Here is a 22855-nt window from a genome sequence, read left to right as displayed (position 1 = left end):
AAAAAAATGCTATTCTACACCATGTTGTGAAATTATGTTATTTGAAACTCACATGGTTAAGTAACGTAGAAAGCTTTGATCCATCTTGAATATTCTTCTCCAAAATATTCAGGACTTTTACTGTTTTATCTGTTGAGAGCTACCAGAAGAAAAGGAAAACATCAAACAACTGCAGGAACACAAAGGCTTCTGAATTGCTGAAAAGAATGTCCATGGATGAAGGATAGAACTTGTTATATAATCTGAAACTCTTAAATTGTAAGCAATTTGAGATAAGTATCGGATCTTGACTTCTGTGGTTTCTGACAAAGCACGATTGAGAGTGCTGATAATATAACTAAACTATGTGAAATACATTCTAAGATTGCAATCAAATTGCATTTTCAACCAGCAAAATCCATAGAAATAGATTTAAAATTGCATCTCTGTCATTAATGTTGTATAGTTATACACTTTTTCTTCTAGAAATGGAAGTTTAACAAATCTGAAGTATCAATCACAAATTATAACTGACCACACAGACTCTACTTGGAGAAAATCCAAATTCCATGAACAAGCAGAAATTAAATTCCCTGATACTTGAGTGCTAATAAAAAGGAACTGTATTCTTAATACTAATGTTATCTTCAAAGACCTAGCATGTTGAAAAAAGAAACTCAAACTCACTCACTGATCTTCTACAGAACGATTATTAAATAGTTTGGAGAATATGCTAAACTTGAGGAGAGCCAGCTTCACTCATCCCAATACTACCGGCACTCACCTTTAGAAGCAAAAAAATTCTGTTTATGTATACTTGTATGTATGTATGTGTGAAAAATATGGAAGGGAGATTAAGGGTGACAACTATCAGGAAAGAGAAACAATCATGCTGACAACATGCTACAAACGCAGGTGGGGAAACTGAAGAACAATCCAGGAAGAATATCTAAATTTCGGATATGGTATCGTATCACCCTTCAGAGTGACTTTTATAGTAAGGGGCTTCAAGACACTTCATAAACATAGTAAATGGCCATGAGCAGGCAGAGTAAGAATATAACATATGACTGCCCAAAGCCAAGAGATAAGGAAAGGAAGAACATTGTTACTAGAGGTGTGATACCAACAGTTTGCACCAACAAAAAGTTCCCTTCAACTTAAGTTGGGAAGCGTATGGCCGAGAAACCACAATACGCAGTCTATAGAAAATGAATCTTATTATCACCTGGGGTGTTATAAGTTTAAAAGGCCTTTTTGGAACGACAGAGGAAGCAGGTGATTCAGTGTGATGCTGGCTGAACATCATACATTTACACTGCACTGACGGCATTTATCAGAAAGGGGGAAGCTTTGATTGTGCCAGCAGGTTCTGATTTACTGTGGTTGCTCAACACCAGCTGTAAGGAGCAAAGCCTAGAGGCTGACATGCTTTTGTGAAAGTAGATTAATTATTTTAGATTTTATCGCTAGGGCATGGGTATTACATACTGGCATATAGTCAGCATTGACACAGAGGACCACTCAACAAAAAATGTCTCAGCTTCCGAGAAGACAGTAACAGTTAAGATGTGGTAACTTCTTAAGCACTTCAACGAAGTCAGCAGAACAACTGTTCGCAGTATCTGCCACATGCTCACCTGAACAGGATGGCATGTTATTCTAGGGGACATAAGTTTTCGTATTTTAACCAAAACTATATATCCAAAAAGAGTAAAAGACTTTGAAAATGTACCTTGTCCATAATGCCCATTGCCTTGATTTTTGCAGATTCGCTACCCAACTCACTAAGCTGATGTTTTCCCAGTAGCAATTCCTGTGGAATTTCATCATCATCGCCTTTAGAAAAAAAATAAAATAAAAAAGAAATTAACAATCATATTTCTAACTAGACTTCACAGAAATCAGTATTTTACAGCCAATATGAAAAAGCCAACTGAAGAAAAGGAACTGATAGCATCTAATAGTTCTAAATAGTTAGCATCTAATAGTTCCATCTAATGAAGGCTGATGATGACAACTTTTGGTTGTGTTAAAAAAACGACTACTTGTTAAATATGATTGGTTCTGAACTATAACAGCCTAAAATGAGGTATCCCTTTCTGAAAATCATAAACTAAAGAATTTTAATATAGCAAAACCCATTTCTTGCAAGTCTTGTGCCATCACCCTTACTTTAGTAAAAAAAAAAAAATCTCAAATTACTGTAGTCCTAATTCTAAAGTTCAACTCTGGGGAAGGGCAAGACGAAAACCACACATGAAATTAAGTACTCTGGGATACCCTGTGTCTTAATCGTACTTATCCTTACAAAAACCCATGATGTTACCAGACACAGAAAGAATCAATGATTTCACTTTTCCATTCAAGGTTGTACAAATTATTGCTTTAAGAACTGTAGTGATTTGTTTACTATGTTCCTCCCCTTGTTCTAATACTCTGACAAAGATGGTAAGAAAAAAAAATTAATGAATCCTCTATTATCCATTGCAATAGAAAGTCACCTTGGTCAACCTTAATTACTTCCTCAGACATTTACGTTAAACTGGCTGGTCAAAGGCAAGATGCAAAATTATGTGCCTCAAAGGTTACTAGCAAGAGAACCATCTTATGTTAGTGTTGTTTACAAAGACATGTCTGACAGAAGACAATACCCTAATGACATCCCAAAGAGGTATCCTTTCCACTCCAGGTGACTACTATTTGTCTCATTATGATTTACGCCCCTTTTGGATTCTGCAGGGACAAGGAAGGAGGATGATCTTCCTGCAGCAGCAAGTGAAATTGGAAAGGCAAAGGCCACCACTCAAGGTGCAAGCCTTGCATAAATGCAATATGCCCTCGCATGTATCACAGGCAATTAAGTCATCAAGAAGGAAGTTTGAAAATACTGAGATACAAATTTTTTGGTGTTTCTCATGTTTCTAATTGGGGAAAGCATTTTGCAAATTTCTGACATATTACCAAAAGCTGTAAAATCCATGTCTTCCAAATTTTCCAAAATATTCTCTATGGAAGCAGTAAACCTTTTGAACGTTGAAGAATCCATCATTTCTGGTGAAAAAATACATTTATAAATAATTATTTTATATACAAAACAATATAATATACGATATTTTATATACAAAACAATATAATATACAAACCCCACAAATATACAATATTTTATATACAAAACAAAAGATACAAACTGTAGAAAACATATAATCTAAAATTACCTTCAGGTGTTAGTTTAGGTTCATAAGCTTTCCTCTTCTTTTGTTTTTCTTTTTTCTTCATTTTTCTAGCCACTAATTAAGAGAATAAAATGTGAAACTTCTCAAAAAAGAAATATAGGATTATTTACATTTCTTGCACTTGTATTCAATGCTGCATGGAAAGATTTATTTTTTTTTTACAACGTTTAACACATCTGTTAAAAGTGCACTAGTATTACGGAATTTGCATTACAGTTATGGATTTGATTTTTTTAAATTATCAGTTACCTTCACTGAGGCTAGGGGGAGGAGAATAATCATCCATATCAGAGTCATCAGGACTGCGATTACGGTAACGGCCACTACCAGAAGTCCTCCTTCCTTCATGATAATGACCGCTTCTCCTGTGGTCACCAGCACTTCTTCTGTCATGTTCTTCATACTCCCAAGCTTCATCTCTCTCCTTTTTATGTCTTTTACGAGAAGCTAGAAGTGAAATGCATTTTCATTATAAGTACAAAAATTCTACTTTTAATAGCTCAAAACTAAACATTTTTAAACATTTAAAAGATGTGTAGATGTGGCACTTAGGGACATTGTTCAGTGGTGGACCTGGCAGTGATAGGTTTACAATTGGACTTGATAATCTTAAAGGTCTTTTCCAGCCTAAATAATTCTATGATTTGCAAATTAAACACTATTGTATAGCTGTTCTCTAAAACAAGTGACCACTCTAAAACTATCATATAAAATTCTGTTATGGCATTATTCTAACGATTTATTTTGAATTACATGAAAACTGTGCCTGAAACTGGCAAAGACACCAGCAAACATTTAAAAATACAAATTTACAGGGCATTTGTCCTTTTAAGGAAAGTAAAGAAAATGGAACAAACGAAAATAAGTTTAATCCTTTCATAAGAGAGCACTGAGATAACTTCTTCATCTACATAAATTGTAACTACTACTGGGTGTCCATATTCCAATTCAGTGACTGCTTTGCTCATCTAACACATTAAGCTCCCGTGAGATATGGCAACCTAGTTGCTTAAAGACATTCTGTTTTGCCAAGACAACTAAAATTTTGTCTTTATATATATTGCAGGAAATTGAGTGTAAAGGAGAAAGCTGGAGTCACAATTTTGGGCCACACAGCAAGTCAGTACCCACAGAAGGATATTATAACCAGTCTTCAGTCAGGACCAAAAAGTCCAACAGAAGTGAATGTTGAAGAAACAGGGATAAATGTTCTATACAGTAACAGAGATTTGGTGGAAATAAAGTGGGTGTGCAGAATGGAGAGTTCTCTGTTATTTTCAAAGAAAGTCTTGTATGTCTTGAAGGGGAGAGTGTGCTAACATGTAACAAAAAAAGGATGGAGAGGAGGAGGTAGCTTTGCCAATGAAATCAGCCAACTCTCAGTATCTTATGTAAGACGATAACTGGGCTAGCGAAGAGAAGTCTAACACAGACTGTGCTGTGAAGATCAGAACAATTCCAGAACATCACATTCTAGACTAGCAGAGTTTATGATTGTGAACCTGCATATAACAGCCTGACAGCTGTGTGTCTCTACCAAAGTCTCCTGAAGTTTATACAGAACTGGAACAGAACCGGAACAGAACCGACAAGTTCTTCCCACAACCCCAGTTTATTGAGAAGCATAGGAAACATAAAAGGATATAGTCACACCTGGTATATGTACCAGGATATAGTTAACAGTCAGCCCAGGCTCAGAATTAATTAAAAAAACCCATTAAAACCTGAGGTGATACAAATGCTCTGCACTGCACCCTAGATGGCTCCCACTTCTGAAAATGTAGTACAAGACTTCTGCACAGAGGTGGTCCGAGTCTTTAAGGTAGTAACTCAGTTCAGGCTTTGAACTGCAGTGCTTCTTGATCAGACTTGCTTCTGGAGGCAGTACAGCCATGTTCATGATGCCTGAGCTACTAACACTGTCTAAACTGCTTGAGCATTAACTGCAATTGAAGAAATGAATGGCCATCTTGGATACCTAGAGTGAGCGTATTGGAGAAGAAAGTTAAGTGTTTTATGGGGAAAGAATTTACACATCTTAACTGAATCTTCTTCCCCCATGAGACAGTATTGTGGAGGCACATGACATTTGTCGCCATGTTTACAAATCATCAGTATAAATTTAAGCTCTGCAGGATGAATTCTGACCCCAGCTGCATCTCCATGAGAGAAGTAACTTACAATATTGCTTTCCAGCAGAATTTTAAATTGACCGGTTTATCAATGCTGCATGACAAAACAGAATATGTTACAATTGTTCTGGCTCTGCAAGGCAAATAAGATGAACATGGGAACTCCTACTCCCACCACTGCTCTACAAAATTTATTTTGATGTAGATAAAATTGACTAAAAATTTAATTATTAATAAAATTTCAAGAGGTACTATTGATTGTATACATAAATAAAGACTATTTGTAATATAAATACACTGTGTCTTTCTGAATTCTGCCAAACATTTATGCAATAACACATTTAGCACTTACTGTATGAGAATGTTTTCATCAATTTTTAGTTTCTCATCATTTAATTTAATGGAATGTCCCTTCTTCATGAGATACTCAAACTTCTTTTCGTCTATATCAATCACTATTTCATATTTTTTGAAGCTTAATTTTAGTCAACCAAACACATTTGTAACAATACAAATCTATTCAGTGTTCTTGTCACATAACTTTCATTGTCTTGATCATTTTGTCTCATTTTAATTCAGTTCAGTTCTTCAGTATCCTTTGAGAAATACTATAATTCATTTTTAAACCAGACGTCCTCAATGAATTGTTTAGAATGATGGCCAGATCTCTTGATAGGCCATTCTATAATTAACCTAGAATCTCTTAAAGCATATAATTACTGCCAAAGTTTTCCTTAATTTGCTTTACTTTGTATTTAATAATTTCAACTGCCACTGTGGCTAATAGGTAAAGGTATCTGAAATACTTGACAATTCTCTCCATTCCCGACCAATTTAAATACCATTGCTTTACTTATTTATTTTTTTAATTCACTGTTGCAGATTATTAACATAATAACAGGACAGTGATATGATATGGTAAACAGAGAATACAGAACCCTGAATGAAGCAAATCATCATTAATTCTTGGCCATAATCAAGACTGATTACAAATTATCACAAGATCTCATACTCACATGCAAAGCAGAATTATTAATTTATAATTAAAAGGAAAAACAAAGAAACAAAAGGACATTCTTTTCTGCTTCCTTGATAAAGATCAGAGGTATGGTTATTACAATTTTTACATGTATGTGTGCATAAGCACTGCATATTTATTGGACAAGAACCTGAAACATATTAAAAAGCAGAAAAAACAAATCTTTCTCTTTTGGACCCTAAGAAGACTTAAAAGGAAAACACTGTGTTTTACAAATGTTCAGTGAGATGTTTATATAAGCCAAAGTGGAAAGAGTCTAAACTTGGGGGGAAAAAAAAAAAACATAACAAGCAAGATGCCTTCTCAGGATAACACCAACAGGCACTTCTCCTGTAGCCCTGCATGGGTAACACAGCTAAGATGTTAACGTGACTGAACTGATTTACTCTGTTTTACCAGAGTTTCTTTTCATTGCTGGCTAACTGAACTACCATAGAGTCAAACTTACCATACTATTATTAGCAAGTAGGAAATCCCTTCCTAACTTAGAAGCATATAACAGTTTTTCTAACGCTTGGGAACTTCATCTGATTGCATTGCAAAATACTAATTACAACCTTCCTCTCTTCCTTTGAAAACAGTTAATTCAAGAATAGTATCATCAGCAAATGATATTTTGAGAACTCATCAAAGGCAACTCCAGTTTTTCAAGCAATATGCCAGAGAAATAGTGAAAGACAACCTATTTTGAGAAACTTCTGGGCATTATGATTCTCAATTTATTATATCAGAAAAATTCAAGAGGGGATCCTTCACTTTTCTTACCAATAAAACTAAGAATAATTTAACATTTATTTACTAAAGAATTTCTTTGCATACCTTTGTATGCAAGTTTTCTGTGCTGCTTTAGAGGATATTTTCCTTAATCTGATTATGGGTAAAGATTTTTCATGGTGTAACTGAAAAAAAAATAAATATCTAGGCAGCAGCTTCCCAGAAGGTAATTAAGAAAAGAAAATTAGCAACTAGCTGCTTTTCATCTTAAGTGACAAACTGAAATCAAGTAATTTTTCTTTAAAAAGAAAAAGTACGTTCTTGGCCAAGTAGTTGTCAGGACAGCAAACTTGTTTTCTTATGTTTTACGGTAGCCAACGTGAAAAAAAGCCACGTATTAGCAAAGTATTAGCTTTCATTAGCAGTAGGAACAGAACAATGCACTACTTACATTCAAAAGCTTCTTCACTGTCATTGTCTTCATCAGAACTGATTTCAGCGTATTTTGGTTTCTCATTAACTGTGCTACGTTTGCGCTTGTTCATTTTCACACGTTCACAAAGTGGCATGGTGGATTCAATTTCTGCCAGGAGCTCAGGAGGCAACTCCTTTAACACTGACTGATCTATGCTACCTATTAATGGAGAGTAAGAAGAGCAAATGTGAACCTGAAGATAAAAATACGAGCCCAACACTACAGTTGTTTCTCAGGAACCACTTACGCTATACCCACTAATAATACCAGAGTTAGATATACCTGGATGTATTTGACAGCCCTTTTTAAAGTTGCATTTATTGTTCCCACTACGATTAGAAATTAACACAATAAATTGCATAGACAGTTCCTTCAATAAAATATTCTGTCAGACATATAAAATAAATAAATTCAAATCAATGAATTTCCTTTGTAAAAAAAAAAATCCCTGCTCCACTTCCACAAAATTCAGTCTTGTTTTAGTTCATACTCTGAATTTAACAGGTCTTCTAACAGTATAGGTAAATTAAGGATTCTTTTTGCCTCATTAACAGTTCTCTTTATTCTCATTCATATTATTTAGTGTACACAAGAAAGTAATCTTGTCTTTTCCAGTAAGCAGGGACAATCTGTGGCAGAACCTCTGCGGTCTGATCCTTAAATACAGGACAAATCATTGACAACTCAACCTCTGCCTCAGATTTTTTTCTTACACCCTACTTGTGATTTTATAATGCAACCCAAATTTTTGCTTGATTTTTCTTACAAAGCAAACTGAAAGATTTTCATTGAATATAGACACAACAGCTAGCTGGACTACGTCAGGTTTCTCTCCCACAGAGGTGAACAGGTAGACAACATCACAGCACTCTCATCACGTTTTCAAACGATGATTAGATCCATATGAAGGAGATTTCCAGTCAAAATTATTACAACTGGCACAAGGAAACCAAATTAATTCAAATGTATTTAATGGGGTTTTGTTTATTTGATGTCTTACCTTTACTTATCAAAGAACCTATTGCATGGATTTGAAGATTATCGAACTAAACTGCTAACCTTTTTCCAACAACAGAACAAATAGCTTTGTCACAAGCACCTGTCTTCCCTTCCCAAAGCATACTATATTATTTAGAGAAGAAACCACCTGCTAAACACACACACACACACACACTCTCTCTCTCGCACTCTCTTTCTCCTCCAAAAAATCATCGTCTAGATGAAAATTCACTTTTTATCTGCATTCACTATAGCACTAACATAACTTTCTAAAATTTATGTCCATTTTTACACTAATATCATATTTTCTAATCCAAGTCCTTTTTTTTTTTCTTTCCCTCTTTAAACATCTTTAACTGAAATTAGAAGACCCTTACTATGAGAAAATAGTTTCCAACAACAAAATTTTTAAAAAGTCTCATATATTACTGGTTTCACATATATCTACATCCATAAGAATTGCTTACAAGTAATGAAACTAATGATTAGAAAATTATTTTTCTATAATTCTCAAGTATGTTCAGCATGTCATTTCATTTAAGTGCATTTTTAAAAAAGATTTAATTTAAAATATTAGGGGGCTCAAATCAGGGTAGGGAAATATCTTTAAAGTAAAACAGACAGCAAAAGTTGTCTGTGCCTCCCTCATGCTGTGGTCATTCTTCTTTATTTGTGTTAAGTTGCCATCCTTAGATAATCTCCACCTGCCAAGTTTACCTGAATTCTCAATACTGCTTTCAAAAACGCCAGAAAACATTTTACAGTGTGTCTGACTGTGTTGCTGTGACATGATTATTCTTTGCAGGCTGGACACTTGATTGAAGACAGGCAGAATTGTGCCAGCACGGACAGATCAGTTCTTCTGTGTGTACCAACTGCTGACTGGATCACAGCCAGGTCTAATCTGGATGCTGCCTGTACATGCACCTGAGCGTTAGCATCCCCACAATAATACTTCATTTCTTCTTGTATGCCTATCCAGTGCCTGAAGAGACTTAGCTTACATCCAGCCCCAGACTACAGGAAAACTGATCCACAGAAGTTTTAAGACAATTTCCACTGGTGACATCGCTAGAGGGCCTCAGATCCTGGTTTTCTAACACATATTCTAACACATATTTTATGCACTGTTGGTAATTTCATTAAAATCAGCAGGACTACACACATAACTTAAAGCCTACAGTAAATCTGGCCAAACAAAGACATTGCGAAAATCAGCTACAGGTAAAGGAACAAATGTTGGATTAAATCCCCAGACAAGAAACAAAAATCACCGGCTACTACTCACCTACCTCCCTGGAATATCTATTCTTGCTTTCTATATATCTATCAAGGAACAAAACCAAGGAATATCTATCCTTAATTTTGTTCCTTGGGTAGAACACTATTCAATCTTTAAAAATAAATCAATTACCACAGTATTAATTGGACATCAATAAAAAATAAAAATGCAACTACTTTTAAATATTTGGAAAAATAACCTTATTCCCTTCTAAAAAGTTCCTAGTTTAATATGTTCTCCAGCGCTAAATTCAACCAATGCTTGAGTTGCACTCTCTCCCATTACAGATATTTCAGATGACAGTGTAAGTTTACACTTTTTTTTTTTATTAGGGAATATGCAAAGCTTTCTTTAGTCAAGTAGGGAAGAGCAGAAAAGAGAACAAATAAAATTATTGTAAAGTTCTCTGTAAGCTTGCTTTAAAGTTTTTGTTTCTATCACAACATTCCCTGGAGCAAGTCTGCCACACACACAGTTTCCTTAGCTGCTGAGGATTGTAAATGACCAAATCTAAAAAGTTTTACTCATGCAGTACAAAGGAGTTAAGCATGACTGCACATGTATGAAGAATTCTGACATGGAAAAGGACTCCCCATCCTTTCTGAAGAAAGCCAGGGTTATTATACTCTGTGGGACTCCAGTCAAGAGCTTGTTAGTATTTATTTTACTGTATTACTTACGTTGAGTCAGGGCAACCCAATCTTCACTAGAAACATCTTACTAAGTTTCTTCTTTTATACCTCTTGTGTTTTGTAATGAAGCTACTGTTTATTTGTTCAGGGTAGTAAAGAAATACTTAAGAGAATCCGGTTTATCTTAAGAATCCAGTCACATGGCAACAAACATTAGGTTATAAAACCCATGCTAATGCCTTTTCAGTTTATGGGATACTTTTCAAAAACAATTAAAAGAATATACAACACAAACACGTTTGAAAGTATCTACAAAACCATATATGATTACCTTGAGTTTTTCAATTTCTCTTATAAGTTTGCTAAGACCGGTACCTACTTTGGTGTTTCCACTTTAATCATTTACATTTGCCTGTAATTTGCATGGCTTTTTAAATAGCAAAGGAGAAAGTAACTTTACTAAAAATTATTCCACAATTTAATAACAATGCCACATTAAATTAGCTTTCTGAAGAACTGTCCTTATCAACGGAATAACTCAATTTTTGCAACGTCTGTGATCAGAGTACACAATATGCCCCAAATGGGCTACAGGCAACAGTGTTCTTCAGACATCACTTACACATATTCTTAAAGCTGCTACAGCTATTAAAGGAAACGAAACAACCAAAAACGTACCATCATAACAAAATCTTTGTCTCACTGTAAAGAGCAGCATATTAACAAATGCCATATTAATGAAACTGAAGGGCAAGTCACAGAATAGCTTTAAGAACAATTAATCTCAAAGAACTGCATACATAAACAGCCAATTCTTCAGTGCTTCTCCAAACATATGCAATGCTGTCCATGACTTACATACTAGTTGCTTGCTGGAGGAAGAACAAGTCTTGGTTTTGTTTGATTGCTATTATCAAAGTTTTCTTAGAGAAGGTATTCATCAAGAACCTTCAGCTGTTACTGAATATCCACTGACCATCAAGATACTTGTTTTCTCACCAAGCAATTCTTGACAAAACATAATACAGTTAAAGATCAGCCAGAGAATCTTAGATAAAAATTAATTAGTCTGTAAGCCTCCTCCCATATTCTATTTTAATCTGGGAGCTTTTCAAAGGGTTTTGCTATGTACAGTAGATAAGATTTCTAAAAATATCTAGTACTTACTTTCTTCATGTATGGCTTAAAAAAAGAATGGAAAAGCACAGATCTGAGTCAAAATTCAGCATCACTTTTTGTTCATAACTTGATAGGTAGTTCCAAGTTTGTAGAACAGCCTTTAACTTTAGCTAATATTTATGCATATTTAAACTTCAGAAGGATCCAAAATCACTTTGCCTTGAATTTGCAAGAAAAATAGATCTCCCTGATCCAGGCAGATGAATGCCTTCAAGAGAGGCTGAATGTTTTAAAAAAAAGTAACATCATCATAGACTTTTACTGGATCCATTACAATATAGACAGCACAATTATTTTTTGACACAACTATTAGGGTGTTCATATTAGTTTCACCTGATACAACAACTTCAAACGAGCAGCTATGGAAAAAGGGATGATGCTTGCTGATGCTTAGGTCAGCTTTCCAGGATCAGCGAGGCTGTTCCTGACATAAAATCAAAACCAACACTAAAACTCTGTTATCTTCTCAGTAATAACTTATCTTTGCTTTCCAAACTATGGAAAACAGATGTATAAGTTTACATTTTGGTGCAATTTCCTATGAACTAACAAGCCATCAAAATTTGAATACATTTTGAAACTTAAACTCCAAATTACTACTTCCATAACTATAAGATACAGTTAATAGAGTGGAAACAGTCTGTACCAGTTTGCTTATATGGTTACTTTTAAAATACTTGTAACACCAAAATGGTCTGTTTGCACATGCATCTATTATGGCAAATGAACAAGTGCTTGAAGAAAAACTGCCCCTGAAGTTCATTTCAAAACTGAGGTTTATGTTAATGAAGTCTTTTGCACAATTACCCTCCCATAAATATTATCTTTTCCATTTCTGTGTGCTAATAGTTAGTTATAAGCAAAACTGCAGATAATGCAATTTCGTATTTGTAATCTCTCTATCTTGTATTTTAAAATGCATCTTTTTCAAACTATCAAGACATTATATAAAAGAACACACAAGGCTCTAAGAGGGAACAGTGACACTCGTTTGGGGTGAGGATATGAATCTTAACTTTTCATTTCTCAGAATTTTGAAATTTAAGTTTAACTAGTTTCCAAATTCTTGAACTTCTACACTAATGAATTACCACACATCTTTATTTTTATATTAAAAAATAAAAATGCTGCTCAGTTTTGCCTTCCTCTTAGTCCTTTTTTGCCACAGAAGACACTACCTGCTACTGGACTCCTATTTTGCTGTTATTCCACCGAGGTCAAGCTCAGCTTCCTTACATGTCCTCTCTGAGCGTTTGATAGAGGATGTTCCTCCCTTATGTACGACCAGTTTGCTGCCTAACTTTCTCAAGTAATTTTCTGTCGCTGCTATAACTACACTGATAAAACCTCCTATGCCAGACATATCTGCAGGAAGGAAAGCAGTTTTTTTTCTGGATTAGCTCTAACAACCTTCAAACTCTGTGCTAAATCAAATAAAATACACTCTTACTCCATAACAAGAATGCCACCTTCTTGTTGGATAGCCATGTCATTGTAACTACAACAGCACCAACTCACAGCTAAATTCTACTAAAACCACTCACGCAGATAAGGTTCTATTTTAGATAAAGAACTAAAAGAAAAAAGAGGGGATAAAAGTAGTTCTCTGCTTTATAAAGATGTTTGGAAAATAAACACCCTTTGAAAATAGTTAAGTACTGTTACAGTATAACACTCAGGCACTAGAGTGCAAAGGGCCACATGACTACTTGTGATTGATGAACACTGCTTAAAGCTGAAAATTTCTGTCTCTCTCTCAGTGTGCAAATTTAATGACACCCTTTCCACCAAGATCTCCCTTAAAATGCTCCAGTACGTTCTTCATATGGCGCACCGACTCCTTGGTGATCAGCGTTCCTTGCCCACCAGCTTCACACTCCTCCAAATAATTCTGTACCCCAGAGACTTTCAAGAACAGAAGGGGAAACACAAGGAAATTGCAACCCTTTTCTCAAAGGGTAATTAAAGGTATGAGAAAGGTACAACTGCTCATAAGACAGAAGTTCTACTTTTATCTCTATACTGTATCATCAGCTGAAAAACACACTATCAAATTGAAAACTGGTGAAAAAAATCTGAGAAGTAGTGCATTTACTCCTGCAGCTTTAATCTTCCCTCTCCAATTCTCTGCCTTAAAATTTATGAGAGGATACACGGCTACATCCTATAAACAGGATATAACCCTCCATGAGCCCCTTTTGACTACATCCGTGAAGGATGGTGGGTAACTCCTGAGCTCAGCTCACACATGCACACAAGAAAGAGGGTGGGAGACTGAGATGCTCTCACTACCACCCAAGGGACTGCGCCCAGAGGACTCCCTGCTGCAATTTATTTGGCAGAAGGGAGAGAATTAGTGTTAGGAAGAAGTACGTCCTATATCATTCCATAGAATCTGCTCAAACACATCTTTCAAAATGATTTTTCCTCATCTGCCCCAATACAGGCATAAAGGGAAGGCTCTCAGCCTTGGGCTAAACAAAATAAGAGGATCAGACTCCCTGTTTATACTCCAGTCCTTAACTCTACCCTTGAAAAATGGGACCCAGCCAGGCTGGTGGGTCAGAGAAGAATTTGGACACGGCAATGGAATAATTCCATGATACAGCAGAGGTCATCATTGTCCACAGTTATGCAGCACAGACTCAAAAAGGAGTTTACAATAAATAGTACAAAATACTTGCAGAAGCAAGACACATTTTTTGATGGAGGGACAAGATTTCCAAAGAGCACCCTGAAAAGATCCAGGCAGAGAGCAGGGAATATACCCAACGTGCACTCTCTGAAGATGCCAAGAGAACTCACATTTACATCAGTATCAAGGATTTCTTCAAGCTATCTGACTGCTTTGGAAACTACAGCCACAAGTTCTTTTATTCCTTATTGCTATTCACTGGCTTTTTGTCTTTATTAAAAAAAGGAGGCTAGAGCAGTCTAGTCTTGCAAGATACCTCACAAAAAATATAGCAGTACTCAAAGTAAAATGGAGCAAGACTGGCAATTGAAATAAAGGCAGTGCTGCACAAACCCCCTCACTTTTATGAATCAGTGTCAGGGGATCGCTTTTAGATTTTGCTGTCATTGCTTTTGAACATATACATTGAAACTTAAGACAACTCAATGTATTTTATTAAAATGTTAAGGTGTTTTGTACAGCTGCAAAACACAGCGTGTAATTTTACCACACTATTAGTGTTTAGAATCTGAAATTTATGACTGATGCATTTTCCCAGCCATGTATTCTGATTTATTTAAAAACTGAGCCATGGGGCCTCACCTGGGAAAAAAATCACCTTAATTAAATAAAATAAAATTGCACCTCATAATTTTTCTTCTCATAAAAGACAAACCCATATATAAGCAATAAAATACAGACAATATTTTTGCAGAGAATAAGGAAAACAAAATGCCATCATTTACATCTGATCTGTGACTATAGGCACATCAAGAAGATCTGCTTTTTCCTCACTATCATGGAAACATTCTCAGCCTTTATCATTGAAAATATTACATGAAGATACTCTTGTTTTGCGTTTTGCTTCTTCAAAGTAACTCAATTACCAATGCAACAACAGCAAAAGACTGCTGATTTTTTAGCTTTTAATATAAACTACTACAGGAAAGCTGCTCAGAAGATAATTAAACAGTGTGTATATTTAAAGAAATTTTATGTGATGCAGAGAATGGTTCTGTAATTTGAACAAAAAAAAAGGGTCTCATCCCTTTCTTTTCTGTTTGTTGGTAATGTTCCCATGGAACAAAAATAAATTCCAAAATTTCAAGTACTCAGTTTAAATTTTCTAACACAAAAAAAGTCATCTAAAACAGCTGAAAATGTCGAGCAACAGAAACGTTAATTTACCAGAAGCAAATGTGAAGCTTTCTCCTATTTGTATTTTGCCAACGTTACCCTTCCTTTAGAAGAAAATTCAAACCAAAAATTTCAAACCAAATATCCTTGCACATAAGCCAAAAAATAACATCCATATTTAGATACTTAGACACATGAACAGGTCTGCACTGCATATTGTACTTGATGTCAGACAAATTGCTGGCCCACATTTTTACATATTGCAATGCATTGTTGCAAAAATTATTTATGCAAAATAGCCCTCGCTACACCCAGAAGTAAGAGGAACCTGATCGAGCATCCACGTCCACAAACAAAAGGCAGTTTCAGACTTTCAATGAATTGCTCTTACAAATTAGGTAATAAATTTCTATCACTTACATGTGCCAAAGTAATTTTTCAAAAAGGAACTAATTAAACAATGTACTCCTAAATCTGCAAACAGACAAAGCATCATATTGCAGATGAAACAAAGTACAATTAAACTAGTGGGTTTGGTCAAGTTTATTGTTGTGACGAACTACATGTGCAACACCCAAAGGTCACTCTTACTACCCAGAGAAAACTTAAGAACAACTATGGGAGCAAGAATCAGAATATTTACCTTAGTGGCAAAGACTAAAGTAGGAAATAACTAAAGCAGCCTCCAGGCAAAGCACTGTGCTGAAAATGTCTCCTATTGTACGGGTGACACAGATCAACACAGAAAAGTGTGCAACGGCTGAATTCCTGCTGTCTGCCCATACCAGTTTATCCAACATCTACTTCTGAAAAACTACCATCAAAAATGAAGGCCCCAGAGAGAATGTACAATGCCCATACAAATCCCAACATATTTTATGGTATAGGACAGGCACACCATACCTAAAAAATTCCTGCAAGTGGGAACGATCCACTCCGGTGCAAAGCATGCTAGAGAAATGAAATCTTCCAAGACTATTAGATTTAACAGGTTATATATAGTTTGGTTTTGTTTTTTGACTAAACAATGCCTAGAATATTTTCAAACTGTGAACCTGATCAATTGAGAAAGGAGAAAAAAAATTAATCAGGGCCAAATGGACAAAGCATATATAAAAATGGATCCTCTGCAAACCCAATATATCTTTATTAACTTCTAATGCCATGAGAGACAGCCAGCTCCTCTTCTAGACTAGTTAAGTTGAAAAGAGGTAGTCACTAATATCTCAGAAAAGAGGAAAACCAGGAACACTGGAGAATTCTTATGAAAGTGATGTTTCTTTTCTAAAATTCCAGTTAAATTTAGAGTTTAAGAGAAGCTTTAAAGACTTCAGCAGAGAAGAATCATTACAAACTCCTTGCTATAAACCATGAAATGCATCCTTTTTTTCTCTGAGATAATTTTCTGTAGAACTTCAGACAAAGTTATGACATGCTTGATCCAGCTGGCAATGCATGCACTTGCAAGATGCTTAGTGGGTTATTACTCAAGCCTTCCCACATGCAAATGCAGTTGCTATCAGGAAGTCCAAGACAGTGATTTCAAATTTCAGATCTGTGGGCTTATGGACTTTAACAATGGTTATCTCTACAAAAGTACAATCTATAGTAAGCAAGCTGAAAGGCAGCCTTTTCCACACCAAAGGAAATATGGTTTTACTCCAGTTATTTCCTTGGAGCACAGCTGCTTGCACCACTGATTTCATTGAGTACAACAATGTGCCCATTTCATCCTCAAGAGATTGTTATTTAGGAAATAAGCTGTTTTTCTCAAAGGCTTGCCAATTTTGTCCTTATAGAAGTCTTATATGCAAAAGATTTAAACAAATGTTTAAAACTGATACTCCCTTTTTGTCCACAGTTCTCAGCTGTATCAGAAAGTAGTCATGAGTACCTCTGCTGTGCTAACTAGAAGTCTGTGAGAGGCATCGCAAGTTGGCTCACTGAGCCAACACAATGTGGACACAGCTTTTCATCCTGGGATACTCCCTTTATTGTCACTCCTATCTAGAAGGTGGGTACCTAATTGATTACTCTGCTTCACAAGAGAAACTACTTCCAGCAGTGCTAGAACTCAAAGATGGACCATCTTGAAACACAAATGCCAAATTAAATTACTACAGCCTCTGAAAAAGTCACCTGTAATTAAAAAAAAAACCAAAATACGAAACCCACAAACAAAACCACACAAGGAGAATACAGAAAAACATAGAAGCATTGTTTTAACTCTATGACATGAAGATGATTAAGCAGTATATTTTTTAGTTGATCCTGTACGAATATGTATGAAGAGCACCCTTGAAGAAATGGCAAATCTTCACTCAGATTTCAGATCACAGCAGCACAGAATGCAGTAAGTATATTTAGAAAGATGTAGTGAGCAACAAAACCCTGTGTTTAAACTTAGGTATGGTACAGATAATGAAATCCTATAACAATCTCCACAATGAAGGAGTAGCATTCAGAGCAGATTTTATTTTTTTTAAACAAAAAAAGTCTTTCAAGGTGATACTGGAAGACCCAAAAAGTGTTTCTGCACAAATCTTAAAAAAACACACACTCATTTGTTCTAGAACTAAAACTTGCATTACATATGTGGTGATTATTTTGGGAAGGCAATCCTTCAAACATATTATAAACCAACTCAGACACCTCCTTACACAGACAGTTACAGTTTCTCTCATTACTCATATCTGTTTCATACTTCAACAACAGAAAATTTGTCTTGTTCAGAATGCAGTAACTGTGAAGCTGTTAACAACTCCCATCCCAACATAGCTGATCAGTATAGCTCTAAGAAGCAGCAGAGGAGATATTCGCTGAAGCTCTGAAAAGAAAGGATAGCAAACATGACCTCCTCATTGCAGGCACAAACTCGAAAAGTTTTACGGATCCCCGAACAACACACATTTGCATCAAAACCAGGATAAAAGGCATTCACAGATGTTAAAACCAGAAGAAAAATGTGTTACAATTCATTCTGACCTTAACAAAACAGGCTAAAATTTTTACCATAAGATTCCCTTAATAAAATATTATGAAAAATATTTCCACAACTTTCCTCTGAGCTAGAGTGAATCTTTCAGAAAAATGCTCAAATATCAGGAGAGAGAGAAAAAGTCGCTTCTTCCTTGTAAATGCCAAAAGGTACTGTTGGGATGATTCAATATTAACCGTCACGTACTACAGCTATTCCTCCCATTCACATAAAAACAAAATTTCAAACCAGTCTATAAAATTTGATTAAGATGTTACTTTGTCTTTTTGCAGTACAATGCAAGGCTTATCCACATGCACAATAAAGGTATGGTTCTAAAATTTACTGAAACAATGTAAAAAGTTGTATAGACTTTCAGTATGCAAAACATTGATTTTAGCTTAAAACAAGTCAATTTTACTGAGTTTTACAATGAGTGGGCATTAGGTCCCTCAAGGCTGAATGAGTATCTAAATGGTGTTTGAACTAGCTGAACTAATCCGATTTTAAACTGGATTTCAGATAAATCACAGCAATGATGTTGTACGTGACAAAGCCTGGAGAAGACATTTTCTTGGGGGAGAGATGGATGAGAGAGCAAAAACAAAGGACACGAATTACAAGGAAGTAAAATAAGGAAAGATAAAGCAAAATACACTAAGCTACATGGAATAAGAGGGATGTGAGAAGTGGAACAACGATGCTAAAAGGCAACACTAGAAAAGATTTGCTACAATCTACTAAGAAATATAGGATGAACTAAATAAAGAATGTTTATGAAAATTACATTTCCTAGTGTATTAAAACGTTTATAACTAAAAATGGCACAAAGTGAAACAATGAACACTATTTCTCTCAAGTGAAGCGAGGACATTGTGGCAATGGCATGAATATTTTCTGTTTCAGTGTGCTGTTGACAAATAGACTTTGGCTTTTGAAGAGATACCTTTACAAATTATGAACCTTTTCAAATATTGGAATTCACCTAGTTATTTAGCATAATATAACATAGGAAGTTACCAGGAAGTTGGGGAAAAAAAAAAATCCAAAAGTAAAAATAAAAGTATGCATGAAAAATCTGAAGTTCAAAGACACTTTCTCCAAAAACTGCCTTTATGAACACTCAAAACTTGATTTGTAAGAGAAACATAGTTACAACATTATTCTTTCCATGAAATATATTTCTAGTATTGTTGTAAGAATCTTATTCTAAATACAATAGCGAAAAGACTGATATCAGATTCAAACACTTTCTTTCCCTGGAAAATAAGTCCCAAGTTATTTAAGAGTACGAAAGAAATATATGACTTCAGAAAACAAAAAGTACACAAAAACACTGCAGAAAAGTTATAAACCTGAACTTAAAATTAATGCATTGCTCATGTGACACAGCTACTGGAGTCATGCCAATCAGACAAGAGTCATTAAAACCTTTACACATTACTAAAAACATTCTATATAAGTAACCACATACAACACAGACTACAAAAAAGTACTTCAGAAACAGTTTAGAAAGCATACATGCGCTATATGTAGCTCTAAGGTCTCTAAAAATTACTGATTTTCTGCACATAGAATTGTGTGAAGTCAAAAACTATCCTTCTGAGACTAGAGCTGAGTTCCATCAGAAAGTTTTCAGCATTCTTTATTGCAAACATAAAGGTTTCATCTGAAATCTTTAGACTAAACTGACAACAAAGATGTCATAATTTTATGTCTACCTCTAGATATCTACTACTAGAAATGGAAATTTTGCCTGTTCTAAACCTCAAAAAATGGAAAGGGGAAATGCTCATGTTTCCAGAATAAAGAGAAAATATTTAACATGGAGGCTAATATTTTACAAATAAGTAATACATATTCTGAATTATTAAGTCTTTAAGTGTTAATACAAACAGGTTAGTAGATAGAGAACAGACGTAGCACAAGAAATTTATTATACAGAGAACACCTCTGTACACGTGCACTTAAACACAGTTATACATTCACAAAGATGATTCCTATGTCATTTCTTATCAGATCAACTATGTAAGAAAGCATTTTAATCACGAATTCATGATATTCTGAATTATTTCCTGTCCATATTACTTATTCAAAAATGCCAGCCGATTGTTCACCAGTTCCTTGCTGCATACAATGGACCCTAGGACAATGATGTCTGAAATCTCCTAAAGACAGAACCTTTTTGTAAGCTCCACAGCCTCAAGTGTGGAGGCTCCCCACCACAGTTATATTTATAGTGTAAGAGAGGCAGATGGGACTTTGTAACTGCGTTCTTATTGCATCATGTCAAAACATACCTTGGAAAACCACATTTCAGTTCCAATTGAAAATATAAAGGAATCTTAGGGCTTGTATACATAGTATTTCCCACCACTCCAGCTACACTGATTTAATTACAATAGTATCAGTCCCTTGTACAGACACACTTAAACCAGCTTAAATCATACATACAGCAGTTATGTTTCACTGGATAAATTTCCAGGTTAAGCTGTACTTCAGCTACATTAGTTTAAGACCTCTTAAGTATTCCCACATCAGGTACTTGCACTGGAGTAAATAACTCATTTGAAGTACGTCGTAGCAAGATTTCCCATAATGACAAGCCTGTAGATGACTTTAATTTTGTTCCCCAAAATCACCATATAAGCAAGCATATAAACTAACTAGCAAATGCTTGCATTTAATTTTTAACCACAGAAGTAGCAAACCTAAAAGAACAAGAGTGTAAAAGATATAATGGAATTAATATTAAAAAAAAAAAATAATCTTACCTTTATTAGATTTGGATGACTTGTTCTTGTTAGGTTTAAAACAAGAGCCCCTTGATTTATCTTCTCTATCCTTAATAAATTTCTGCACATCATCCAAAGAAAGCTTTTGAAGGACAACTACAGGCTTAGCTCCTTTATTTAGATCTTCAACTAGCCCAATCTTCTCTACTTTGTCCTTCTGTTCACCTCTAAATTCAGTTTTCCTTGGCTCCTGAGTAACACTGCCATCTTTATCACGCTTGATTTTTGGAATGACAAAATGTTTCAATGCGCCAGATCTTGCCCCCAACAAATAACTGGGAAACTCTGCTTTATTGTCACCATGTGTTTTATTACTATCTACTTTACTCTTATTACCATCTGTCCTTCTTTCATCCTTGCTGTTGGGTGATTTAAAAGCAGGTTTATCAGGTCTTGATTTACTAGAATCTCCTTTACCTTCCTGTTTAATACGAGGGCTGTCAGGTCTTGATTTCTGATCCCCGGAAGAAAACCTTTCCCTTGATTCACCAGACTCATGCCTGTATTTCCTGTCAAACTTCTCAGGTTTTGAACCTTCAGATTTAATACCATGCTTAGAATCATGTTCATTTTTGTTTGAGGATCTCAAATATTCAGGCCTTCTAATCTTGGATGGATCTCCTCTGTATCTCTCTGGCTCCCCCCTGTCCTCAGATCTTTGTTTAAGGCTATCATGGTCACGCCTCAGTGTATCAGAAACTGAACGCCCATCAGGCCTTTGTTTTGTTGGATCAGATCTACTTTCAGGTTTTATCCTTGAAGGATCAGATTTCACATCTAGTTTATGCCTAGATATTTCAATTCTCTTATCTGACAATGGTTTACTGGAGTCCCTCCTATTATCATGTCTATATTTTGGTGTTTCGGGCCTGCCTTCACTCTTCTGTTTTGGTGTTTCGGGCCTGCCTTCACTCTTCTGTTTTGGTGTTTCAGGCCTCTGCCTTATTTCCTGTTTGCCATTATTTTGTTTCCCCTCATTTTGTTTCATCTCCATTTGCCTGCTCTCGTTTTGTTTTGATTCTGTCTGTCTGTTCTCATTTTGTTTCACTTCCATTTGCCTGCTTTCATGCTTGCTTTCATGTTTAGCTTCTAACTGTTTGTTCTCGATGTGTTTACTTTCCAACCGTCTGCTCTCATTTTGCTGAAATTCCATTTGTCTGTTTTCATTTTGTTGGCTATCCGTCTTTTGACCCTCGAAGTCTGACTTTTTCCTAAAAATCTCAGGATGGTTTTCAGGTTTAAATTTAAGAACTCCAACTGCATCTTCTTGGGGAACACACACAAACCCGTCGTTATACTGCTTAATTTCTTCAGGTTTTTTGATAGTGTCCAAATCCTGAGTTACTGTTGCCTGAGAGTCCGCTCTTCCTGCTTGCTGCAGATCAATACTAACCATCAACGCTGGCCTTGCCCCATTTCCTGCAGAACCTGTCTCCTGAGAAGCTGCTCTATTTCCTCCAGTAGCACCTCCAGCCTCCTGTGGTTTGTTTTCTTGTTTTCGCTTCTTCAGAGGCTTATCTGCAAGTTAAAAGAGAAAAATCAAACATTATATATACAGATTGGTACATGTCCAAGCAAGAATGTCCATTCCCCTCCACTCCCACC

At 35.5% G+C, this 22855-nt stretch overlaps 1 protein-coding gene across 7 annotated transcripts in view; it reads right to left on the bottom strand.

Annotated features, from left to right (window-relative positions):
* Window positions 1-22855, bottom strand: part of NIPBL (NIPBL cohesin loading factor) — a 159003-nt gene that overhangs the window by 36925 nt on the left and 99223 nt on the right. For 5 of the 7 annotated variants that reach the window (XM_074571163.1, XM_074571162.1, XM_074571164.1 and 2 more), the window contains 7 exons: window positions 21230-22768; window positions 7552-7734; window positions 3465-3662; window positions 3198-3269; window positions 2944-3033; window positions 1715-1818; window positions 53-139 (listed from right to left, as the gene is read on the bottom strand). In XM_074571163.1, the coding sequence (XP_074427264.1) occupies window positions 53-139; window positions 1715-1818; window positions 2944-3033; window positions 3198-3269; window positions 3465-3662; window positions 7552-7734; window positions 21230-22768 (2273 nt within the window). The remainder of the gene's footprint in view (window positions 1-52; window positions 140-1714; window positions 1819-2943; window positions 3034-3197; window positions 3270-3464; window positions 3663-7551; window positions 7735-21229; window positions 22769-22855) is intronic. The other 2 variants (XM_074571167.1, XM_074571169.1) reach the window with 1 other exon arrangement.

Source organism: Larus michahellis, chromosome Z (genome assembly GCF_964199755.1).
Source record: "Larus michahellis chromosome Z, bLarMic1.1, whole genome shotgun sequence".
In the NCBI taxonomy this organism is placed as follows: Eukaryota; Metazoa; Chordata; class Aves; order Charadriiformes; family Laridae; genus Larus; species Larus michahellis.
The sequence above is the reverse complement of the archived record's forward strand: the minus strand, read 5'-3'. Positions and strand labels throughout refer to the sequence as shown.